Source organism: Podarcis raffonei, chromosome 7, assembly GCF_027172205.1.
Source record: "Podarcis raffonei isolate rPodRaf1 chromosome 7, rPodRaf1.pri, whole genome shotgun sequence".
In the NCBI taxonomy this organism is placed as follows: Eukaryota; Metazoa; Chordata; class Lepidosauria; order Squamata; family Lacertidae; genus Podarcis; species Podarcis raffonei.
In genome coordinates this window covers 47,162,375-47,184,837 of record NC_070608.1, presented here as the reverse complement: position 1 = coordinate 47,184,837, position 22,463 = coordinate 47,162,375, and the positions used below count along the sequence as shown (strand labels likewise).

The 22,463-nt window shown below is 39.2% G+C and overlaps 1 protein-coding gene across 3 annotated transcripts in view; it reads left to right on the top strand.

Annotated features, from left to right (window-relative positions):
• The window catches only part of MYOM1 (myomesin 1), a 76,286-nt gene extending 59,850 nt beyond the window's left edge, over positions 1-16,436 (top strand). For all 3 annotated transcript variants that reach the window (XM_053396453.1, XM_053396452.1, XM_053396454.1), the window contains 13 exons: positions 226-362; positions 722-866; positions 2,043-2,102; positions 3,443-3,510; positions 4,154-4,267; positions 4,385-4,472; positions 5,698-5,736; positions 5,832-5,937; positions 7,162-7,325; positions 7,867-7,903; positions 8,692-8,714; positions 10,696-10,751; positions 15,626-16,436. In XM_053396453.1, the coding sequence (XP_053252428.1) occupies positions 226-362; positions 722-866; positions 2,043-2,102; positions 3,443-3,510; positions 4,154-4,267; positions 4,385-4,472; positions 5,698-5,736; positions 5,832-5,937; positions 7,162-7,325; positions 7,867-7,903; positions 8,692-8,714; positions 10,696-10,751; positions 15,626-15,925 (1,337 nt within the window). In that variant the 3' untranslated portion in view covers positions 15,926-16,436. The remainder of the gene's footprint in view (positions 1-225; positions 363-721; positions 867-2,042; positions 2,103-3,442; positions 3,511-4,153; positions 4,268-4,384; positions 4,473-5,697; positions 5,737-5,831; positions 5,938-7,161; positions 7,326-7,866; positions 7,904-8,691; positions 8,715-10,695; positions 10,752-15,625) is intronic.
• The last annotated feature ends 6,027 nt before the right edge of the window (positions 16,437-22,463 follow it).

The following is a 22,463-nucleotide window of genomic DNA, read 5'->3' as shown; positions in this document are numbered from 1 at the left end:
AAAAATTCATTGTGGTTTGTTTATCTGCGTTCATGTTATTCTACACGAATAACACAAGCTTTGAAACATCTACCTGTGTGGATTACAAGCTTCCATCATTTAGAAAAAAATTAAGACAGAATAAGCCAGAGATTAACAATGGAGGAAATTTGTCCAAGAACTAGTAAAGTCGGTGCTTGTGAACACACCAAAAACATCCATTGAGGCTCTACTTCTTTGCTGCAGTTGTCCCCCTTAAGTCTGAATTGGCAGTTGAAATTCTGGAGAAGGGACAGGTGCGATTCTGGATGCAGGCTGAGAAATTGTCTCCTCATGGTAAAGTCAACTTTGTATTTAACGACAAGGAAATTGTTAATGGAGAGGTAAGTGGTTGGAACTAACTGCTTCTGTAACAGGGTGTTATCCAATGCACTCCTTCTGTTAGCAAAAGGATTTATGCTCACACCACAGAAGTTCCCCTGCATGCACCCCACACACTCCCCAAATCTACTCCAGGGTGTGGTTTGAGTGAAAACCCAAAATAGACTTTTGGGGGGAGAGGGAGAGAAGGTTATATGTGCGCCCAAAATTCAGCTGTAAACTTACCACTTAACATTATGTCTGTATGTACTTTAACATTGTGGGGTTGTTTCTAAGAAATCATCCAGGAGGCTTTGAAAACATTCTATTTTGGGAGATAGGAAGATTACTTTTCTGCTCACTTTTATGTTTTCTCTTGAAGAAATACAAGATGAAGGTTGACCACACTTCTGGTATGATTGAAATGGTTATGGATAGACTTGAAGATGTGGATGAAGGCACCTATACCTTTCAAATTCAAGATGGCAAAGCAACCAATCAGTCCAGTCTTGTTCTCATTGGTGACGGTAAGAGTTTCTAATATGCCTTTTTAGAATTTGGTACTATGGTTTAACACACATTTGTAGAAGGTTAATTTTCTTTAATCAGAAACTAGACTTGTATGCCAATTGTACTTTTTGCAAATTTCATTTAATGTTTTTATTGTACAGTGGAAAGTGTTATGTTTCAGACAGTAAATTATGAAACTACAGAAGTGCTGCCAACTGATTAATATGGAATGTGTGTTGCAGGAGTAGAATTTTGCATAGAAAACCCTATAGAAAACCTTAAGAAAAGAGTGTTCTAGGCTGGGATCCAAATAAATACATAACTAGTTCCTCCCTTCCAGTGAAACATTTGTTTTCTGAACAGAAGCTGTTGAAGGCATACAGCAAACTATGTTGAAATTTAAGGGAGTTTCCAAAGCATGCTGTCATCACCAGTCAGTGACCTCATGAAGTATATATTTACTGTTGCAAATAATTATTTGAGTTTATACTAAAAATGGGATTGACAGAAACAAAATGCATCCCCTATGAATGATAATAATTCATACTTACCATTATTTAACATGTACTTGGCACCTGTAGTGTGCAACTTACAATGCAATGCTTTTCTCTGTGATTCTCACCTCAAACCAGTATTGTTATTGCTAGGTATTGTTGTTGTTTTTGTTTTGCTTAAGTGAAAACCTATAAGAATTTGTGTGGCTCAGTTATTTACCACATGTGGAATTTTAATAGTGGTGAGGACTATGCAGGTCAGCTGTGATAATAACATTGTGAGTAGATTAGTTCAGCATTTGTTGTGAATAATAATTAAAAACTACTTTACAATATCATATCACTCTCATCCTGTTGTGCTCAGTCAGTGCTCAGAATGGGGCAGGATCATGTGGAATGCCATCCTGCTTTTTTAAGATAGACGTAAGATTGGCCCACTTCTTTTTTCAACAGACATAAAAACAGCCTTTGAATTTGAAACAAAACCATCCCATTCCCATCCCCTTCTATGGTCTAGTCATGCTTTTAAAAGTTATTTACTCATAATTAGCTCCACCATATTGGAATATGCATTCCATTAAAAATCAATTGCACCCATCCAGTTCATGATTCTGCAAGTGCGTCACAGCCGGCTTAGGTGTGCAGATCTTCTGTCTCTCAAAGATGGCTATATTTTAATCTCTATTTAAAAATGTCTAGTGTTCCAGAAACTACAGAAAGAAGCAGAATTCCAGAGGCAAGAGTGGTTCAGGAAGCAAGGTAAGAAATCATACAAAAAGGAGAAGACTATTGAAACATTTCAGCTGATTTAAGTCAGTTCTGTATGTCTAAAATTTAATGAGCAAATTTTTTTAAGGGCATTTAAAAAGGCAATTATTATATTTTTCTTTTTCTTACCCACTAGATTTCAAGAGTCATCCTCTGAATGACTGAGAACTTTCCCCTTGAAGTCTGTTTGCAGGTGGTTTGCATTCAAACCACTTGCCAAACAGACTTCAAGAGGGATTGGTCTCAGTGCTCATAAGCTGATCAGTACTGAGAGCCATCCCTTTTGAATGCTGATTGGCCCTGACAGCCAGCCCTTCAAAGGTGTTCGGCAATCGCCTTTCAAGTTCTCGCCTGATGTCATAATGATGTTAGGTGCTTGCAGGTGGACAGCTCCATCAGTTTGTCAAAGTTGGCCTACAGGAGTGTGGGAGAAGGAGGGACCAGACTGGTCAGCAGTTCCACACCCCTGCCTTAGAAAAAAGAAGACCACTTTGCATAATTTTCCCTGAACGTGCTTCGCCATTTGTTTATTTATTGCTAGCAGCTTTCACCCTTTACATTGCCATGTCTAGGGAGCTATAAAGTAGGGATGGAGGATAAAGCTGAATTTCTCAAATTTGCAGTTTCTGAAACAATAAGAGAAAATTCCCACTGAAGATTCTGATGCAGTCTCCAACCAATTTTTTTACAAAAATGCATATATTAAGGTGAAATGTGTATAAAAATGAACTTATTAGTGAAAATAACATACCCAAATCTATTATATTAGAAGAATACATGCAAAATACTAGTCAAAACTGCATACCAAAATGTATTTATTAGGAGAAATTTGCACTAGAATGCTGAAGAATTCCCATAAGGATTTAAAGAAAAACAACTCGCTACAGAAATATGGGAAAAAAGAAGAATTTAAGATTGGGAAAATGTGAAACTGAAAGAAATGAAATTGACAGATCCTCCTATCCCTATTGTGGAGGGTACAAAAGGGAGGCCAGAGTGCCAGCACAGTTGCCACTTATAGTGGCGACAGCAGCAACAAATCCTTAGGGGAAGAGAAAGAAGCTGTATTAACTGTAATGCCACAGTTAATGGTGAGCCCCACCCCCAAGAATTTCTCCTCCTGCTGCAGAACTTCTGTATAATGGTCCCCACACTTCATCTTTCTACAAATTGGGGGAGGAATTTTGAGGGGCTGTTTGTGCTCATCTCTTGTTGCGCAACAACAACAAATCTAGAGCATATAAAAAATAGAGAGCAGTATGGAAAAAATATTTGATTCTGCCTGTGTCATGATTTCTGAGGGGATTTATTTTGTATATCATTTCAAACAGGTCCACATTTTGTTGAGTATCTGGGATGGGAAGTTACCCCTGAATGCAATGTGTTACTGAAATGCAAGGTAAGAAACAGCTACAGTTTGGGTAGTTTGTGAAAAAAGAAGCAAAAGTCGCAAACACAAGTTCTGTTAGTGGTCAGCTGGATCTTGGGTGCATTTACAGAATCCAGGATTGTACACTGATCACAAACCTAATGGTCGCTATCACAGATCCAGTACAGTGGTACCTTGGTTCTCGAATTTAATCCATTCAAAAACCAAGGTGTGGCTTCCGATTGGCTGCAGGAGCTTCCTGCACTTAAGTGGAAGCCATGTTGCACATTCGGATTCCGAAAAACGTTTGCAAACAGGAACACTTACTTTCGGGTTTGCGGCATTCGGGAGCCAATTTGTTCAACAACTAAGCTGTTTGAGAACCAAGGTACTACTGTATTGCCTTCTCAAATATTGATCTGTACTTTGAAATCACATTACAAATTTGGTTATGATGTCTTAAAGTTGAACAAACAACTTTCCAAAATATATAGTGGATAGTAGATATAGGATGCTTGTTTTGGGCCTCAAGACCAAGAACCGAGTGAACAAATGGTTTGAAGAATCTTTATCTACTTTCTGCATTGTTTGTTCATGTTCTGCTACCCAAAGCAGGCTGTTTGATGCATGTGTTCTATATAAAAGAAAGTACATTAGCATACTTTCATTTTAGGTAGCCAATATCAAGAAAGAAACGCACATTGTTTGGTACAAAGATGAAAGAGAGATAATGGTTGATGAAGAACATGACTTTAAGGATGGCGTATGTACTCTGCTGATAACAGAGGTGAGTGGCCCCCTTCTCCCTTGATGCTTCCACTTCAGATGTGGCAGATTTCCTAAATGGGCAGTGCTTCTAGAGATGAAAAGGTGTTGCTACTGCTTGATTTTATTTTGTTCACAGTTTTCTAAGAAAGATGCTGGTATATATGAAGTAATATTGAAGGATGACAGAGGGAAGGACAAGAGCATATTGAAGCTTCTGGACACAGGTGAGAATAACGTGTAAAATTGTGCTGTTTCTGTTTACTTGGAAATAAGCACCTGTGGATTCAATCTGACTTATTTCTAAGTAATTGTGTGTAAGATTGTGGCCTTAATTTCACAAGGAATCAGCAGCAAAACAGTTTTTAAAAAAATTTCCAGAAGAGTTTTCTGATTGTACATCCCAGTCCTCCATTATTTCAGTGTAGTTCCTTAGTGGACTGTGCTCCTATGAAAGGAAGGGTGGTATAAAACCAGATTATGGTCATCAGTGCTGTTTTCTAGAAAAAGAGGTGCCAGAACTCACCATGAACACCTCCCTTGTTCTTTTATAATTGCAATGGTGCCCACCTGAGAGGTGCCAGTTCTGATGAGTTCAGGCTGAAAGAAAGCTCTGATGGTGATGATGATCTTTAATGTTCAGTTTGTGGAGCCAGGAATTCCTTTTTTTAAACTAATTGTTTATTTTATCCAGCTCTTTTCTAAATTCATTTCATGTTAGTGAACCCTTTCTGTTTTGCAATTGTGATTTGTGTCTCTAGAAGGAAACTAGGTGGAGCCTAAGCTTTTTTGATACCCTCAGGAACTACATAAGGATGCCCAGGAGGACCATAGCTTTGTGGTCCTTTGCATGCAGAAGGTCCCTGATGTCTCCCTGGTGTCCCTGGGGCTGGGGAAGACTTCTGTCTGAACCCCTAGAGACTCTCTGCCAGATAAACAATACTATTCTAGATGGATCCGTGGTCTCGCCTAGTATAAGGCACTTTTCTGTCTTCCTATTTACATCTCGGATTGCAAGATACAAGAGGCAATGTCACCATACTCTGTTGGGGCACAGCTTAAATATTGCTTCCTCTATCCACCAGTGATGCTTCCCTAAGCAGTCACTTGAATTACTCTGTAGTTAGGTGAATCCTAAAGAAGACTTCTTTGTTAGGCATAAACTGCACAAGTTTCAAAACCTGTCTCTTTTATAAAGGGATGTTCTTTTGAAGTACAATAATGCCAAACAGAAACAAAGGGGTTTAGCATGACATTAAAACCATGAAGAAAACATGCAAACTCCTTAAGAATCTTTGCAGCACATTTTAAAAGGCAACTCAGATTTCCTGCAGGAATCTACTTGCAGGAATGCTCCAGATTAGCCGGGGAACTTCAGGGCAGCATTCAGCTACAACCAGGCATGTCTGATCTGGGAACACTTAGTCTCAGTCTCTGGATTTGTTTCCACAGCTTTTGCAGATTTGATGACGGAAGTATGCAAAGTGATTGGTGAGTATTTAATTCCCCCTTCTCCTAATGAATGACTCATTTGTATTACTCCATGAAAGAGTGTAAGACTACAAAAATATGTGTTATATTTTCAGCTTTATCTGCAACAGAACTGAAAATCCAGAGCACAGAAGAAGGCATCAGATTATATTCGTTTGTTAGCTACTACTTGGAAGATCTGAGAGTGAGCTGGTCACACAAGTAAGTGTGTGAGCTCTTGCCAGTACAGTAATTAAGATCTCATTCAACAGGAATATTCTATACACATTTAAATTTAGGGCACATTCAGAGGGCTGCATAACTCCACACTGGCTTTGAATCAGCTTAATGCAACCAATTTTTTTGTATACATGCTGTGCTGTGGCTGTGGCTCAGATATGCAGATGATATGTGATCAGCCTCAGACAACTTCAGGGATCCAAAGGCCAAGCAAGTGATCCTCGGTGAGATCAGACACAGCATGTCCCAATACACATTTATGCAGCAAAATACCTCCCTCTGAACTCCATAGGACTTGCAATCAAGTAAGCCTTCTTAGGACTGCTACCTCAGAAAGTGTCACACCTAGTTTATGCATTATTTGACTTCTACAACACCTTTTATATATATAAAAAAAGATTTGCAAAGCTTCACACAAACAAAACACATTCCACAAGAATAAAGCACATTATTAAAGATATAAAATCAACAACAGAATAAATTTTGGGGGCAATGCTAGTGTCGGGTCTTCTTCAACTGCACCACCATTCTTGTTTAGAGAGGTATGCAAATGGTTGCTACTTCTAATTTTTACTGTGTTGTTGGTTTGGGAAAGTAAACTTGTGGTCTTGCACAACCCTGTTACCAGTTACATATTATGTAATAACTGCAAACATCACCTGATAACTTGAAAATGTATGATCACCAGGTATTGAGGGTTTGGTGTGTCTGGCCCATCAGCTGAGAACAGTTCCCTACACTTGGTCTGTGCCTTCCTTTTATAGGGAGATTGCTGACGTCATGAGCAGTGGATGCTTTCTGAATGGCTAGAAAGTACCCAGAAGGTGCATGAAGCAGGAGAGCCTTGGATAGAGCCTGTGTTAGGTAGAGCAGCTTTTAGCACCCCACAGTTAGTTTTAAGTGCACACAGTCAATACCACAGTGATAGTTTAAATGCTAACCTTTAATCATAACTCCTGCTTTAGCGTTGATATTCCTGCAAGGGAATATGTGCTGAGGTTCAAGTTTGACAGGCACAGCTGCTGTAGACTGAAGACAATCCTTTGAAGTCATATTGGGAAAAACTCCTTTGAAGCATATGGCATTGTCTCTTACTGAAAGAAAATAGAGCTAGCACAGAAATGTTACTTTGACAGGCCATTATCTTTAATAGAATTTATCTAAAACTTGTGTCTCAACTTGGTTTCCTTGTTCTTCTTTTCCCAGTGATGTTAAAATGAAGTATACAGAAAGAGTTAAGACTGGTGTTACTGGGGAGCAAATCTGGTTGCAAATTAATGAGCCAACACCCAGCGACAAGGGAAGATATATATTGGAGCTCTTTGATGGCAAAACTGGACACACAAAGACAGTGGATCTTTCTGGGCAAGGTAGATAGATTCCTTTTTCTTTATCATACCTTCTATTTTTTAATGCAGAAACTGAGAAAAATTATTCTGAGTCCAAATGACAATGGCTCTTACTCTTCTGGTTATATGATTCTCAATGTAACTCCCAATAGGCTGAGTTAGAGCTTGTAGGCCTGCTGGGCTCCTCACAACTTGAGCTTCAAGAGCATACTAGGCAGTGGAGTTTATGGCTGATAAGTTTTTGTTTGTTAATATTTCATTTTAAATATTTCCCCCTCCTTACAGAGGTACTTAAAGCAGCAGGAGAAATCCAAGGAATCCAAGGAACGATAATTTGCATCGTTAAAATAATAAAAGGCAGGACACAACAGTGTCCCAATTTCCACATAATGCTCCACCATGGCTTTTCTTTTTTTGTCACATCCATAGCCATTCCAGAAGGCTAACCATGGTTCGTTTTCTGTCAGCAAACCACCAAATCCAAAGAAAACTCAATAAAGAAATAACCACACAAATTATATTTATAAAAACTATTAACTTAATCCTGTTCTCTTTTTTTAAGCCTTTGATGAAGCCTTTGCTGAATTCCAGAGGTTAAAGTAAGTATAATTCATGGAAGATACAATCTAAATAGGATAATGGGGGTTCTGTTTTAGAAAGTGTGGGGCTCAGAGATGGCCACTGCTGGCACCCACAACATTGCTAGAAGTAAGCATGACCAGAAGTGACAGTTGCACACTCTCACTCATCATGACCACTTAGAGAACAATGGGGGGGGGAGAGAGAGCATCAGCAGCCCAGATGTTTGAGAGGATTTCCCACTGTGGAAGGAGAGGAGGAAGCAGCCTGGACTTTATACCCACTCGCAAGTCAGGTTCTGGTGGAGAGAAGTACAGGGGGATATAAGGGGGGGGGTAGGTGGCTGACAAATGTTGCTGTGGAAAGGTCCTGGGTTGAGCTGAGGACCCGGACTCCAGCTTGGGAGCTAAGGCTTCCCTAAAGAAGAAGGTGGTATGGCATTCTGGGGAACTTTAATTGCCCCCCCCCGAGATTTTTGACAGAAAGTTATTCCATTGCTCAGCTCTTATTACCATTAAAAAAAAAACCAGTGATTTTTCCATTGGTCAAGACTAGTTTCAGCATTAGAAGACAGAGAAATCTATGTCCTGTGTTGTTATGAGTGTTTACATGATATGTATAAAAACATCATTAAAACTATGCTGATATGTTATCAGAAATTGTGTCATCACATTGAATCGTTTGCAGACAGATTCAGGTCAACGGTGTGGGGGGGTGTAATGTGAAATATATAGAGTAACTGCTTTCCGTCTCTATACTTTTAACATCAAATGAAACTGAGGATGCCTTTTGTCTTTTTCAATTTCAGAGCATTGGCGATTGCAGAGAAAAGTAAGTGGATTGTCAGTTGGTGTCTGCCTTGACTATCAATAGGATGCTGTACTGCCAGTAGGAAATTTCAATGTAGCTTCCTTTTGAAAAGAGTATTTCTGTTTAGAAATCTACAGGTTGATCACTAGCAGGCATTCAGACAGGCTGAACTAGTCATGAAGCCGTTATCTGTGTTCCCCTCACACTCACTGCCCCACTTTAGCATCCCTATAGAGACTGCCTCTTGCCTACCATGTGCAAGAAGGGCAGAACTGCTTCCCTTAGCCTGCACCGTAGCATATGGGAGTGCTTTTTATTCCTTGCTGGCCTTGATTGCCCATCAATCAACATTCATTGTAAGTAGCCAAGCCACAAAATGGAACAGTTTGTCACCCACAACTGTACTTTTCTAGCAGTATTGTTATGTGTATGCCTTTGAATGCAATTCTACTTTGATGCCATTTATATATTTATGGTATTTATATTTTGCCCTTTAGTGGGTTCCCAGCACAGCTTACAGCAAAATTATAGGTGGTGACGATTTTGTGGGGGGGGGGGTTCATACCTGGCCCCCATGCATGTTGGTGGAGCACACATAAGCCCCTGTTATATCCCATTTCACCCCTGTTTCTCTCCCCATTCTGCCTCCGTTCTGCCCTCTTCCAGGTCTGAAAGGACCCGCACATTGGCAGACACATCAGTTGGATGCGCACAAAATGGTCACCGTCTGTGTAATAAAAGATATAACTACTGTATGCTACACACTAAGTTGTCACATGTCAGCCACAAAGTGGCAGACTCATGTCAATTTCTCTCTCGGTCATAATGCATAATAAAACTTAAATATGGCCATGATGTTGCAGCATTATACACTTCCCCACTGTTGACAGTAGCAGCTACCAGAGGAGGCTGTTGCACATGGTTTCCATAAAAAGGTTCCAGGTTCAACCCTTGGCATCTTTAGGTAGGTCTGGGAAAAGATTCCTGTCTGAAACCCTGGAGAACTACTGCCAGCGTAGAAAATTACTGGAATAGATAGACTAATGGCCTGCCTCAGGATAAGACAGCTACCTTTGATGGTAAGCGGGGCTTGGAAAATGCATAACATCAGGACAAGAGAGCACAGGCTAAGATTTATTATAAGACCAATAAGAAAAGCTTGAGAACTGGACTTGGTCCTGCTGCTTCTGATGGAAGCTCCATTTTATCAAAAAGTGAAGAAATCCAGCAGTGGTGAATGACCATAACAGCTTGCACTTCAAGAACTGTGATGTGTTGAGCCTTTAAAGGTAAAGGTACCCCCTGACCGTTAGGTCCAGTCGCAGACGACTCTGGGGTTGCACGCTCATCTCGCTCTATAGGCCAAGGGAGCTGGCGTTTGTCTGCAGACAGCTTCTGGGTCATGTGGCCAGCATGACTAAGCCGCTTCTAGCGAACCAGAGCAGCACACGGAAACACCATTTACCTTCCCGCCGGATGGTACCTATTTATCTACTTGCACTTTGATGTGCTTTCGAACTGCTAGGTTGGCAGGAGCTGGGACTGAACAATGGGAGCTCACCCCATTGCGGGGATTTGAACTGCCGACCTTCTGATTGGCAAGCCCTAGGCTCTGTGGTTTAGACCATAGCACCACCCGCATCCCTGTTGAGCCTTTACTTGCACTGGCTTTTTTTACTTTACTGGCTTTTAAATTTAGGCACATCAGATGAGAACCCTCCTTGTACAGCTTGTGGCATTGTAAGATCTACCTGTCCATCTTTCATTAATGGAGCCAGGGGTTGGCAGTCAAATATTAACCATTCAACATCCCAAGTAAATTTCACATTGCTTTCACTTCGAGCATAGCGATCTGGAAATACCAAATATCTTTCTCAGTTTGCATTCATCACCGGCAGCTTGTAGAAGTACGAGATAAAAGAAAGGCACTAGAGAGGAATTGAAATCTAGGGCAGAGATTGTTTTGCAGACAACAAAGAAAAATGTGCTAATGTGTTTTCAGATCGTGCCCGGGTGCTTGGAGGGCTGCCCGACGTTGTCACCATCCAGGAAGGCAAGGTACAGTAAATTAATTGAAACTTCTGAAGAGACAGTTCTGTAACTTTCTCCTTCTGAAAGGAGAGCTTCGGAATACTCAAGCTTTGCTTCTTTTAATCAAGAGACAGCACTCTTCATTCATCCTCTCAGTGCATAATTTCACCATGGTAGCCAGACTACCTTTATGTATTTAGGGAGCACTCATTTGTTAAGCATGATATGGAAGACTGAAGAGGGTGCCAGCCAAGGTTCAGGCCACAATCCAACAAAGAGTTAAGATTACTTAACTCCATTGATTTCAGTGGCTTTCAGTGTGCTTATGTTTGTAGTAGGGCTCAAGGTGCATGAATCAACTCAATGGATGACTTATGAATAACTGACTCTTTAGAAATTCATACTTTATGCACAAGATCCACCACTGCAGCAGTTCAAACCCTCTTCTTCCAATCATGCGCAATCTTCCTGTGTGATGACACAGATCTTTGGATGTTTTTAAAAAGAGACATAAAGACAGTCTGGAAAGCAGTTCAAAGTCATTGGATAAGCCTGCTTGTGGCCAATATCAGTTCTAATATTAGGACCTTAGCCCTAAAGACATTTGCTTGGAAATATGTTTCACATATTTCAGTGGAATGTACTTATAAAGAAGAACGCTTAAGACTATGAATAGTTCTGCTAGTGTGTGCAGAGAAAGAAAAGGGAGGGGAAGCTCCATTGTGCAGCCAAAAGTGCTTGGACTTAGCAGAACTGTTTAGTTGGATATCACCCTAACAGTTTATTGATTTTGGTAAATTTCTATGCAAACTGACCTAATCAACTTTCCAGACTAAGATTTGGATTGGAATGTAAGTATCATAAGGATTTCGTATATCTTCAAATTTTGAGATACAGCACTTGGCTAAAAAACACACACCAAAATATATTTAAAATGTGTATTTTAGGATTAAAAATATATTTGCAAAAGGCATACAATGAGATAAATGATCTATTTAAATATGTAATATATTTAAATATTGTGATAAAATAATAATTTAAGCACAATTTTTATATAGATTTTTCAAAAGCAGATAAATGCAGTAACGGAGCTGAACAGAGTTATGAACGAACTCAAGCAAAATGTATATAGATCAGAAATAGAATTATACATTCATCCCTACTTAAACTGTGGCCTAAATTAACATAAATCTTTGTGTCCTAGTGTAACTGGGATTTGGCTCTCTGCCACTGAAAATCAAGCCCAAGATTTTCATTCTGTGGCAAAATCAATAAGGGTGGGAGGATGGTTTCTCTCTGTGATGGAGTTAAAATAATTTAAGCGAAATGCTTTCTCATTATCATTTAATTAAATATGCCAGAATTATTAACATTAGGCTTTGGTCCAAATGGTGTTAACTATAAACTGCTTTATATAGAATTTTACCATAAGGGATAGAATAGATATCCTGGTGATCTTGTTTCATTTCATCTATTCTCAAAAAATTTATAATACTTAGATGGTCATATGTAAGCATTACATTTTTAAGATTCTGGCTAACAATATCATATCAATAAACTAGGGTTTGCTTCCAACAGTCATCTACAAGTGACTGCTTCTGGCCACCTGATTCAAAATTATACCAGTTATAATCCATAAACAATTCTGAACACGTGTTAAAAGGCAAAGCACAACTTGTATGCTATTTAACCTGTAATAAAAAGGCGCCTCACAGGAGTATAGCATATATTTGGCTCAGTGATTCCAGTGTAAGAAATAGTGTAACATGAACTGCTTTGTCCTCCACATTGCCCACTCCGCATTGTATCCCCAATCCTTTCATGAGATATACCAACCCTAGCTTCCTATCACCAGTCTTTGCCCAGTGTTGCTGATCTGTGGGAAATGAGGTTGAAGCCTGGTGGAGGGTGAGAAAAGCAGAAGAAAAACTGCTGAGTGTATAATTATAAATTCCTCTTGCAACATAAGTATTTTTCCGTTGATTGGAACATGTCAAAATAAGTACATGATGGAATATGTGTCTAGACTAGGTTTTGCCTTTCAAATATAGACTGCATCAGAAATCAAAGAAATGCATGGCACCAAGAGAGCTTCCAGTGTGATTTCTTGGCTTATACGAGCAGCAGAAAAATTATGCCCAGTTAGAAGCACATTTTAGAGCTTGTTATTTTGCTCCCTGTGTTAGCTTATACTATGGTTGCTGAAGTTGTTGAGCTATGTTTTAGCTATTTTTTTTCAGGAAAATCGGCAAAAACAACAACACTTCTGATAAGGGCTGTCATACACCTGGGTTTCCCCCAGACATTTAAAAAAATTCTGCCTGGACTCAATTTTTGGCGGACAAATCCCAACTGTGTCCAGAAATTCTGGACATATGGCAGCCCTGACTTTTACAGATACCCATTCATTTTTAAAGTGCGATGACTGAGCCCCGCTCCCATTTTTGTTCATTCATTTTTATTCAAATAAGAACTTGAAAGTATAAAAATTGAAAATTGGTTCATTTATTCATACATTTGCTTTTCACTGCTTTGGGAGTATTGATTAGCATTGATGGAGTCTACAGAAAGGGGGAAATTGACAGACTGGGAGGCTCTGTTTAGTTTGTATATAAACAGGGTGATATTTAAGGTGGCTGTGTCTATGCACCTTTTAAAATTGTGAATAGAACGAGGACCCTCTATCCTGTATATCTGAAATTTGACAGGTCTGATGCCTAGATAAGTAGGGTATGGAAAGTCATGCAATTTGAATGAACCAAACGCCATAGTTACAGGCAGCAGAAGAATGGCTGGATCTTCCACTAAAATCAATGGAAAACAAGTGAACAGATTATATTAATGAAACTTTAAAAGTAAAAACAAGTAGAAAATAAAATGTTTTCCTTCTGCTTTATTTTATGGGTACCTACATATTTATCCTACCATGGCTAATAGCCATTCATGGGGTAATATAAGTGAAGGAAAAATTAGATCATCTCCCTGGGCACTATAGGTCTGATCCAGTTTCCACCTTCTCTCCTTCTTATGCTTTTAATAAGAAAATACATGTCAGACGTTCTGGTCACTGGTCTCCTGTATCACCTCTAGCTTAACCCTCATCAGTTCATTGAGAATTTTTCTGGCTGTGCAGCAGTACAATGGAAAAATGCTATCATCTCATCTTGTCTGATGTGTATCTCATAGCTGGCACTGTATAGTTTTATATAGGTGCATTACTTTGCTAGCTGTGCTCTGGTTATGCTAGCACTTACATAATGAAACAGTGTTCTCAGTGCTGTGTAAGTGGGTAATAAAAATTCACTTCAGCCTGACATTTGGCATTCAAGACTACAGACAGGGAGCTTTTATGCAGCAAGAAAATTGGAAACACATTTTTCCTGTCCTGTGAAAAACTCAGGTTGAGATGCTGCCTTTTCCGAATTTCAGCTTTACTTCAGATTTTTTTTCCTTGGCCAAAATATTTTTTCCCTAAATGCTCTGTATACATCATCATTATATAATGTAAGCACTGATATAGGCATTCAAAAATATATAGCCTGTATTATTAGTATTTAGTGGAGCTATGGTCATCACATGGAATGATTTATCCCAGACTTTAAATGCATGCCATTCATGTAAGCAAACCCTTATATGCCAGCCAGTCTATCTTATTGATCCCTGGTTTAAGGACCCTTAGAAGTGACCAGTCTGATTAATAATAAATTGAAGGAAAATACAAAAAAAAAAAAACCCAAACCCATATTCCTGTAAGATAGACTTCAATTCCTATATACACTTTCATGGAATTAGGCCTCACTGAACACACAATGTGACTTAGATTAAAACAAACTGTGCTGTAAATATGACGAATAAAGCTTCAGTTAATTTAGCATCACTTTATTCCTATAATTTGGAAAGGATTAATCATGCTGGGTTGTTGCCTTGCCAACTGTTGACTCCACTTATGAACCTTTGTTCTTATTTCTCCTTATATGAGGGCGCGTCAAATGGTATACCACTAAACAGTGTTCATAGTCCAATTACTAATCAGGCAAAACCTTTAACTCAGCTGGGGCCTTTCCTAGCCCTATATTTCAGAGTCTCAGGGACAAACTTTGAGTGATGTGTTTTAAACAAGCACATTTAACTTGGGTGCATTAATTTCAGAGAAAGGGGCGTCGTGGGACTTTGATCTTCAAGTTTTGGCTCTTCTATCATAGTTAGTTTAAACTCATTTCATGTTACAGCTGCACTGGGAAACTGCAATAGTTTAATGGCAGTGTACTAACCAGGTTAATAAACATGGATCTAATCAATTTGGATGTCACAGGAAACTGTGGTTTGAATTAACTAGAATAGAAACAGCAATCCGGCACATGACGGGAGGAGAAACGTGAAGGGGTATTGATTTCAGGTTGAAAGCGAGGGAAACAGATGTACAGATATTATTATATTATATTATATTAATAATAAAACTGCTCAGCCATTCTGATGAAACTGCTTGAATGTACTTTAATTGCAGCTTAATTACGTGCTTAGCTGTTCTTTAGATTTAGAAGTCTGATTTGCAATCAGTTTTGTGACCTTTCCTATAAAAGCAACCTTTTTAAAACTAAGAGAACTGTTGCTTAATAAAGAACCCAATATTTCAAGTGATGGCAACATTTAATTTTGACTTGAATGAATGTGTTGTAGTTGGTAGTATCTATTGGGGAGAGTCCGTAAAATATTGAAGGGCCACAGTAATAATTCAAAACTAGTTGACTTCATTCACTTCCCTAAGAACAGAATCAGATTTTTGTAACACGGAACTCAGATATTTCTGTCTGTTTTATTATAGAAGTAATGTGAAAACAGAGCATATTCAGGATGCTTATTTATAGCGACTGTTTACAAAAACTTTTGTGTGTTTCCCGCAGGCGCTTAATCTTACTTGCAGTGTCTGGGGAAACCCTGCTCCAGAAGTTTCATGGATGAAGAATGAAAAGCTTCTGACAGGAGATGATCACATCATCCTGAAATTTGAATCAGGAAAACAAGCAAGCTTCACCATCACGGCTGTCAGTACAGCTGACTCAGGGAGATACAGCCTTATAGTGAAAAACCAGTATGGCACAGAGACAAGTGATTTAACTATAAGTGTGTTCATACCTGAGGAAGGCGTGACTCATGTCCCCCTTCCAGATCATGGCAAAGGAGATAAGAAAAAGAAGGCATGAAGCTAAAGCTAAGATGGACAAGTGTTGCAGAGAGGTAGAGTTCTATCTGGTTTAATAATATGTGTGTGTAAATGGTTTTGCCTGTGAGTATGAAGTAGATCTGAACCCTTCCACTCACTTCATTTTAGATGTTGTGATCAGGCAAAAATGGGGAATGCTCCTATTCCCAGCCTGGCTTTCTGTCACATGAACTTAACTCAGAAGCATAATAGGATAATGCTTATAACTCAGAAGCATAATATTTAAGGAAGTCATTTAATCAGTGATGTGAGTGAAAGGATGGGAAAAAATTACAATCGTTTATTGGAGAAGATTTTCTCACCAGAAATCTAGATTTGAGCCTGCTGGTAATCTAGTATAAACTGAATGTAGTGTAGGATAGGACTCTAGAAAACAGATATTAAAGCAAACCAATGTTATGTGTTGACATGATATTAATACACACTAACGTCAGTGAAAAAAATTGAACCCTCCTCAGTATTCAAAAATAAATAAAAAACTTTTCTTTCGCCTTGTTTTGTGTGCATGTGACTTGTTTACTTGCTCACTACTCTGATGGCTGTTTACCATCCCTTTTAGTTTAACATCACCACACACATAACATCTTCACTTAGGTCTTCAATGCAGCACAGAGAAAGGAGGTGCTGGCAATTTTATTTATTCTACACTGACTTCTTCCTGCTTCAGTCTCACTGTAGTTTATTAAGGCTGCTGGGAATTGCAACTCCGTGAGGGGAATAGGGGTCTCTTAACAATTCTCAGCACTGTTAAACTACATTTCCCAAGTTTCTTCGGGGGAAAACCATGATTGTTATAGTGGTAGAAGATTAAATGTATGGTCCATAGCGACAATATGGGGGATAGCCTATGAACAGTTTTAAACTTTTGGGCAACACTGGAGGCAGAATTTTGGATAAGGTGAACTCGAGTAAATTGCTAAGACTTGTTTCTCTATGGGTTTGGTTTATTGACTTCTAGTCTCCAGGAATAAATGACCTTTATATTTCCTCCAGGCCTAGGCTTACTTCAGACATGGCTTTGACTGTCAACATGTGCTTGTGTACCCCCTCTTCCTGCTTCCTAATTCCTTCCTCAATTTCCTGGTCCATGTTAGCCACAGTTTGTTATGGCATTGGAAACTGAGAGGAAACTAGTCTACCGCTCACTGAATGCAGCTCTTTGAATCTTTAATCACAACTTGCAAATTATTATACGGATGCTATTTTTAACAGGACTTCCTTGTTTGTGCGTTCTTCTTGCTTTCCTGTAGCTGACAGTATCTCATAGAGATGAACAAACTGGCTTGGCTACACTTGTTGCTGAGATGAATGGAATTTGCCTAGATACAGTAGCCATAGGTAAAAAGAAACCAGCCTCAGGGAAGAAAGAAGGTAAAAATATTTAGCTGCTTAGATCTAGTTCCAAGAAGAAAAACTCTTTATTTCTTCCCAAAGTAACCTGAAGGAACTTTGCCTTTTTGTTTGTTTTTTACTTCAGCCTTTTGAAATGTTTTTAAGCAGAGACACGGGGAGAGTAAGCACCTTCAAAGTCACTTTGCTTCCAGTCACAGAGTATTAGACACGTTTCATTTTTCCATTGAAATTAATAATTTAAGATGCTTAGCTGGGTCAGAGTGTTCCCTTATTTGCTACATTATAAATGTGGTTTGTGACTAAACAACAGCTCCTGATTCTCCAAGTTTGGAAAATCAGCTAGTTAAATTTGATTATTGTAAGCAGCAGCTGGCAAGTCTTTTTTATTTTACATTAAATTGGCCAAGAGAACCTTCAGTATGGACTTACATTGCAGTGTAATCATACTTGAAATTGTATTAAGTAAAAAAAGTAAGTAAATGTGTGTGAAATAGATCCTCGCAGTTTGTACTGTTTCAGAAATTGCTCCATTTTTATTTGCTCTAATTAAAGCACTTCAGGAAGATGAATTGAAATGGTTGGCGTGCACAGATAAATATCAGTTTCCTTTAACACAGCAGGTGTTTCATAACAAGGGAAGGCCATGTTTGTGATGCCTCTTAGTTGCTCCATAGTGAAGTCAGCAATCTTGCCAAGAAGAGCCCATCATAATTTAGTGACAAGGTCTTTCATAACTCTTCTGACCATGTGCTTTCTCAGGTAAACACAATACTTAGCACTATTGGAAGAGACAAATAAACCCCACATGTCCCTTTAAAGAGAAAGTGTTTGAGGGCACCCCGCCCCAAACATGAACCATGTGTTATTTTCCTTGAATCAGATTTCATTAAGCCATAAGTAAGATAGATTATTGCTTCAGAAGAGATGTCTGATCCAAATGAAAATCCAATTGTAGAAGATGGAGATGATCCTAAAGACAGCTGGTCAAACTAAAGGGATCACAAAATGTTCTGGGTAGTAAGACAGAATGGCATAGCAGACAAATTCTTGAGATTCATGGAGAAAAGATTGAGTTAAAACATAGGATCATTGTTGTTCTATTACTCTTATTATGAAATGTATATTGTTGATATTAGATAGCACTTCATGCCTGAGTACTATGTCTGTGGTGAAATGAGAATGGCTTCACTGAACACAGCATTTTGTCATAAACTCAAACTTGATTGTCTTGCTATACTGTAACTATCAGATTCACCCTTCCATGCTAGTGATGAGAACGCAGAGTTAAAGGGAACACTGGTCTGACATAGGCTGTATACATACTGCACGCTTAAAGCATAATTTCCTCCACTAAATAATCTTGGGAACTGTAAGGGAGCTGGGGACTGTAGTTCTGTCAGGGGTAAACTACAGTTCCCAGTATGCTTTGGGGAAAATGTAAGGTGTGTATGTGGTGCACTTATAAGACAGCTTCCAAGGTTCTTCCTATGCTCTAATGGTGTTCTTAAAAATGTAAATAAGTTATTATATGTAATTCAACGAACAGCAAAAAAGATGTGGATAGATGTGTAATACATATAATTTAGTATATTTGAAGGATAACAAGGATTTCGTATCCAACATTATGGCTGTTCTGCTTCATGGAATATTGAGAACCTGAGATGTAATAAAAATAAATTTGCAGAGCATGCATGCCATATGGATTAACATGTTTTAAAATAAAGACCAGATTGAATACCCACTCTTCTGTAATCTCATAAAACCGAACTGTAATGTGATTGTCAAGTTCAAGTACTAAAAATCAGTGAGTCAGTTCTAACATTCTAACTTCTAGCATCTAGAGACTGGCTTAAAATCATAACTTTTAAAATATCGAGCATTTTTGTTTTTAAATCAGCATTTGGTACACAATCATTGAAAAGTGACACTTTTAAAAGATATCTATAAATTTATGAGAGCTACACATTTACACTGTAATACTTAAAGTGCTCCTTTGGCACAAGTCCCAGAGAAATAGAAAAGGCAGGCAATACTGCAGCACTAGGAGAGAGTCAGACTGGCTGTTTTCCAATAAATAAAAGCTGAAATTCTTATGCATTTGTAGTACTTCAACAGCATGTTGTCAGCATCAAGCCGGATAAATGATTTATTCATTCTGTATACCTATGTGTGCTGTATTATTTGCTTAAAAAGATACTTCTTTGCACAGCATAGTTAAACTATAGAATTTGATCCCACAAGAGGCAGTGATGGCCACTGACTTGGATGGCTTTAAATGATTAGATAAATTCATGGAGGATAAGGCAGTGTGCCTCTGAATACAAGCTGCTGGAAACTGCAGGATAGGACCAGCTCACCCATGAGGCAAGGTGAGGTGACTGCCTCAGACGGCAGGATCCACAGGAGAAGCAGGTCCAGCATCCAAGGAATGCATCGCATGCTGCCGCCGCCACCACTACCACAGTGGCAGCAATGGCAGTGGCACACTGTATCTGCCACCTGCTCACAAGCTCACCTCCATGCCTCTCAGTGAACAGGAGTCGCTGCTGGTCTCCCCCCACCCCTAGGGAGGAAATGGTGAGAAAGGCTGCCTTCTGGGGTCTCCTGGGGTCTGCACTTGCCCAGCATGATTCAGAGAAGGCCACTCCTGCATCCTGCAACGGCCTTTGATTCCCACTTCAACCACTGGGTAAAGCTGATTTGATTCCCTCTTTTGTTCCCAATGTAGATCTTCACTCCCCACATTGTTCCCAATGTAAAACTTCACTCACCCCCTTTTCTCTGGTGAGGGGATGCCATTTTTTGGTTCGCCTCAGGTGCTAAAATGTCTTGGGACAGAGCTGCCACAGGAGAAGAGAATATTGTTGCATTCAAGTCCTACTCGTGGGCTTCTTGTAGACATCTGGTTGGCCACTGTGAGAATAGGATGCTGGACTGGATTGGCCTATCTTAGCAGGCTCTTTTTATGTTCTGAGACTACGTTAAACAATAGATACAAGATGACTTCCATATTCTCTACTATTATAGTATCACATTATTATTTTTGTGACCGTATAGACACAAACATCCAATGAAAATAGAGGTTCCCAGCCTTAGAAACTAGCAGTTTTAGGGATTTTAGAAACCAAAGTATTTAGCCTTACACAGGTTGTTTTCTTTCAGCCTTCATGTGTGTGGATGTGCGTATGTATATGTATATCTATAATCGTTAAAAAGGAAGATCCTTGTGAGCAGGAGTTAAGCTGTGATTTTAAAATACTTTGTACAATAAAGTATTTTGTACAATAGAAACAATATACGAATGATAACCAACGCTTTTGTTCCAATAGATTTCACTTAACAAGTGGTGAACAGACCAGGGACACATACTGCACAGTTGGTTGTATACTGTACTGTATAACTTTGCAACCTTGGTATTGCACCTTCCCAATCCAGAATCATGTTCCAATATACAATAGTGTACAATATATAATTGCTTTCCAGACTACGTGTAAAAGGAGCTGATCCATCTGTAATAATACTACAGTGCATTCAGTTGCCTATCAGCTCAGTATACTGAGATCTCCTGCACATCAGATGGGCAGTTGACAAATGTATTGTCCCTGCCTTTCTATGAGACTGCTTAAATTGTTAAGATACAAGATCTGGCATTCGGATATAAAATCTTGGCCCATTTCAACAAAAAATTCCATTGCTATCTAAAGTTTTTAATTGTCCCTGTGCTTCCCTGTGGACTTCTGAAACCCACTCACCAGAAATTATAGTCCTCCTACTGCTTACACGATCCCTTATCCCAGGATAAGGGCTTTTACTCTTGTAGGGATTGTTGACCCTCTTTTGACTCACTTCAGTCTATGAGTCACACCCTGAACGTGTAAACAAAACCAAGGATGAACTGAGTTCAGTGGACACAGGGAACACTAACCTCTGCACAGTAATTAGAGTATTGTTGTTACAGGATCGGGCAGCCAATGAGTTAGGCTGGGTAAACATTACTAGCAGGAATTACAACACCTGTTGTGCTCTACCTGTACTATGAGCCGTGTGTGTGTGTGTGTGTGTGTGTGTGAGAGAGAGAGAGAGAGAGAGAGAGAGAGAGAGAGAGAGAGAGAGAAAACAGTGTATGCATCAACTGGATTTATATATATTGTGGCTAACCATTGCAAGAACTGGTGCAGCGGAAGGATGGGTTTTCATATACAGCATAATATAGACTTTGCATACAGAGGTACTGATACAGAAATGCTGATAAGATAAAGCACAAAGGCTGAACATATTGTTTTTGCTTTCCAGGTACCTAATGTGCCTTTACTTAAGATAGAGAGTATTTCCCAGTTATTTCAGCACTTGTTTGTGTGATACCATCCCACAAATTGTCACAAGCAATTACACAGTGATATTAAATCACTGTATAAAGCAACAAGGCAGTACCAAACCACTCTATAGCTTTATTTTTTAATGCAAACCTCCCCACACTGCTAAATAAATAAAATGTCATAAAAAACCTAGGCACCCAAGCTTTAGATTGTGTACTAGGTCTGTGTGCACTTGCCTCAGGCCTTCTGCTGTGGACTTTAACACGGTTACTAACAAAGTCAAATGCAGCCCACTTAATAGCTTGATCATTGAACTTATTGACATTTTAAAATAATTATTGACTTATTTATGCTGCTGTTTCCCAGTACAAGATGGTTATAGGCAGTCTTCTCATGCTGGAAACTGAAGTGGAAAAGGGGTAGAATGTCTTCCCAGAAGCTTTAAAGTTGCAATCTATATTAGCCAGAGGAAAAGGAGAAGAGAAAACGAGAGGAGGGAGAACAGAGCACCACACAGTAGTATTTGACACATATATGGCTGTGTAGGAGATGGAGGCACTATTAAATTTGGAAGCAGCCTTACCAAGTAAGTGGCTTGTGAGGAGAACCTCACCACAATGGATCACCACAAGTGATGCTGTAGTACAGAGGTCAACAACCTTTCTGGACCAGCGGGTACATTTCAAATTTTGAGAAAGTGATATGGGTTCATTACAAAATGGCTGCTACGAGGGCATGACGTAACACAAAATTAGAGATGATGATGATGATGATGATGATGATGATAATAATTTATTATTTATACCCCGCCCATCTGGCTGAGTTTCCCCAGCCACTCTGGGCGGCTCC